The sequence below is a fragment of the Dermacentor albipictus genome, chromosome 5 (assembly GCF_038994185.2).
Source record: "Dermacentor albipictus isolate Rhodes 1998 colony chromosome 5, USDA_Dalb.pri_finalv2, whole genome shotgun sequence".
Taxonomy (NCBI): Eukaryota; Metazoa; Arthropoda; class Arachnida; order Ixodida; family Ixodidae; genus Dermacentor; species Dermacentor albipictus.
Window position 1 is genome coordinate 88,128,077 of NC_091825.1, and position 2,307 is coordinate 88,130,383.

General features: G+C 48.5%; 1 protein-coding gene across 1 annotated transcript; it reads left to right on the forward strand.

Moving 5' to 3' along the window:
* Positions 1-292: 292 nt before the first annotated feature.
* LOC139060322 (sodium-coupled monocarboxylate transporter 2-like) lies at positions 293-1,260 on the forward strand. Its single transcript, XM_070539426.1, has 2 exons — positions 293-634; positions 1,135-1,260. Exons 1-2 carry the CDS (start codon positions 293-295, stop codon positions 1,258-1,260), a joined length of 468 nt encoding a protein of 155 aa, XP_070395527.1.
* The last annotated feature ends 1,047 nt before the right edge of the window (positions 1,261-2,307 follow it).

The window sequence follows — 2,307 nt, forward strand, 5'->3', positions numbered from 1 at the left end:
GACATGTAAAGGATGCACATAGAAAGCTGAGCGAATCGTCACCACAGCTGTTCAGAGCACGCGGCCTGTAAGCGATACCGGAGGAAAACAGCAGGAGCCCTAGTTCGCAGGTCGGAAAGAGTGAAAGTCGATCAAAACGGGGTTTCCGTGCAAATAGGCAACGATAACGCGCTAAATGTACCAACGATGCCAGAGCGAAACTGATACGTGCGTACAGAAAAGACGGTCACTGCAGACGGTCACAATACGTGGCTACAAGGCAAGTTCTCGTAGTGCAAGAACAAGCGCCAAGATGGCTGCTGCGTCGTCATTCGCCGCGTTGGACTACGTGGTCCTCACCGGGCTGCTCGCTCTGTCGGCCGGCATCGGCGCCTTCTTCGCCTGGCGGGACCGCCGAGGTCAATCCAACCGGCAGTTCCTGACGGCCAACAAGCAACTCGGATGGCTGCCGGTGTCCGCCTCGATGGTGGCCAGCGTCGTTTCTGCCATTGCTATCCTCGGTCTGCCCTCGCAAGTGTTCGTGCGAGGATCGACTCTGTGGATGTACGCCGTTTCTTCGACGCTGGCGATACTCATGGCTGCCTTCGTTTTCCTTCCCATGTACTACAACATGGACATCAGTAGCATCAACGAGGTACGCATGCATAGACACTTTTCTTGACTTTCACGTCTCCTTCCATTAAAATGAAATTACGGGGTCTAATGTGCCAAAACCACGATGTTATAATGAGGCATGCTGTGCATTTGGGGGCTGCGGATTTTTTTCGACCGTCTAGGGAGACACAGGAAAGATCTGGACGAGATAAAGTAGCAGTTTTTGTAGAAGCAGCTAAACTCAAACGCAGAAAAGGATTCACTGCAGTCGTAGTCAGTCGCGAAAAAAAGAATGTGCAATAAGCGTCACAATAAAGACAGAATGTACAGAAGCAGCAGAAGAAACGCCGATAGCACTACCAATAACACAGAATGAACATAATGAACATAATTAACAGTGAATCACAGGCGCCAATTCGCAACTATGCAAATGGCCGAATTTTTCCGGAGGCATTACACATAAAAGTGGGAGGAGCCAAGAAACAAAGGACCAAAACGTTCACTTACTATGGACACATGCCCATACTCCGACCTCACCAGGATTCGGCGAAAACAACGTGGCGGCACACAACGCAGCTCGAGGCCTATAGCAACCGAGTTGCGACAAACATTGGCGCCGTCAACTCGGGGGCCGCCGAAGAAGGTGAGGACGGAGATTGGGAGTGAGGCGACAGATCTACCAAATATAAAAATATGACATACATTACAAAATGCAGAGTTGTATTTATCCACCACCTCATCAAAAACTAAATAAATCGTAGTCTGTCCAGTGGCGGCGGCTACAAACAAGGATATATTGTAATGCACTAACGTGGAATACAATTTATGCAGATATATACAAGACAAACGAGTGTAAGTTATGTGGCTCAAGAGCAACTCTTGAGCGTATGATCTGAGAATACAGTGGGCTGACGAGTAGCAACGGAGAGACAGCCTTTAACGAAAGAGTCCGTTCGCGTTGGTGTGCTGTGCTGCTCAGTTCAGCCCCAGAAGATTGATTTCGGAAAGTCCAGTGGGCCAATGACGCCGTAAGAACCCAAGGGCTCGAGGCAAACGCCTAGGCTGGGTGAAGCCCACCTTAATAACTTGCCGTACGAAAATAAAGTTTTCACCACCAAAACCACTTGGGTTTCTTTAATGTGCGTTATTTCTATTTTGTCCCGATCAAATGCGTCGCGTATGGGATCAAACCGGCGCCCTCGAACTTAGCAGCTCAACCCCAAAGGCACTGAGCTATACTGGGGCCGGTCATGTCAGTCTCTGCAATGGCTCGACTGATGCAGCACTCGCAGCATTCACACACGCATATTTATTATTTAATATTTTCATGCAAAGAACTTACACATTTCGGGCCTCTCAGCACGACGGTGCCTCTCCCGACTAATGCGTGTTTCGCAAAATTTATCCCTTTTATCAAAATTTAAGAAACAATCTCTTTTCTCCGTCCCTCCTCACGCCTTGACCATCATTTCAGAGCCGGTGTGGCAAATTGCCATAATAAGCGTTACTACAAACCCTTTGTCTCAAAGACCAGCGTAGACTGAAATTGCTTGCATGCCTCCGTCGTATCTCTCCCTGTACCTGCATCCTTCAAGTCCACGGTGTGGAACTACTGTTGTAGTGATATGTAGATTATCCTCCAATATGAAAGCGAACGTCGGATTTGTGGTCAAAGCCTCTAGTTTTCCTTGAGTCTGCTTGTACTCACGAAGG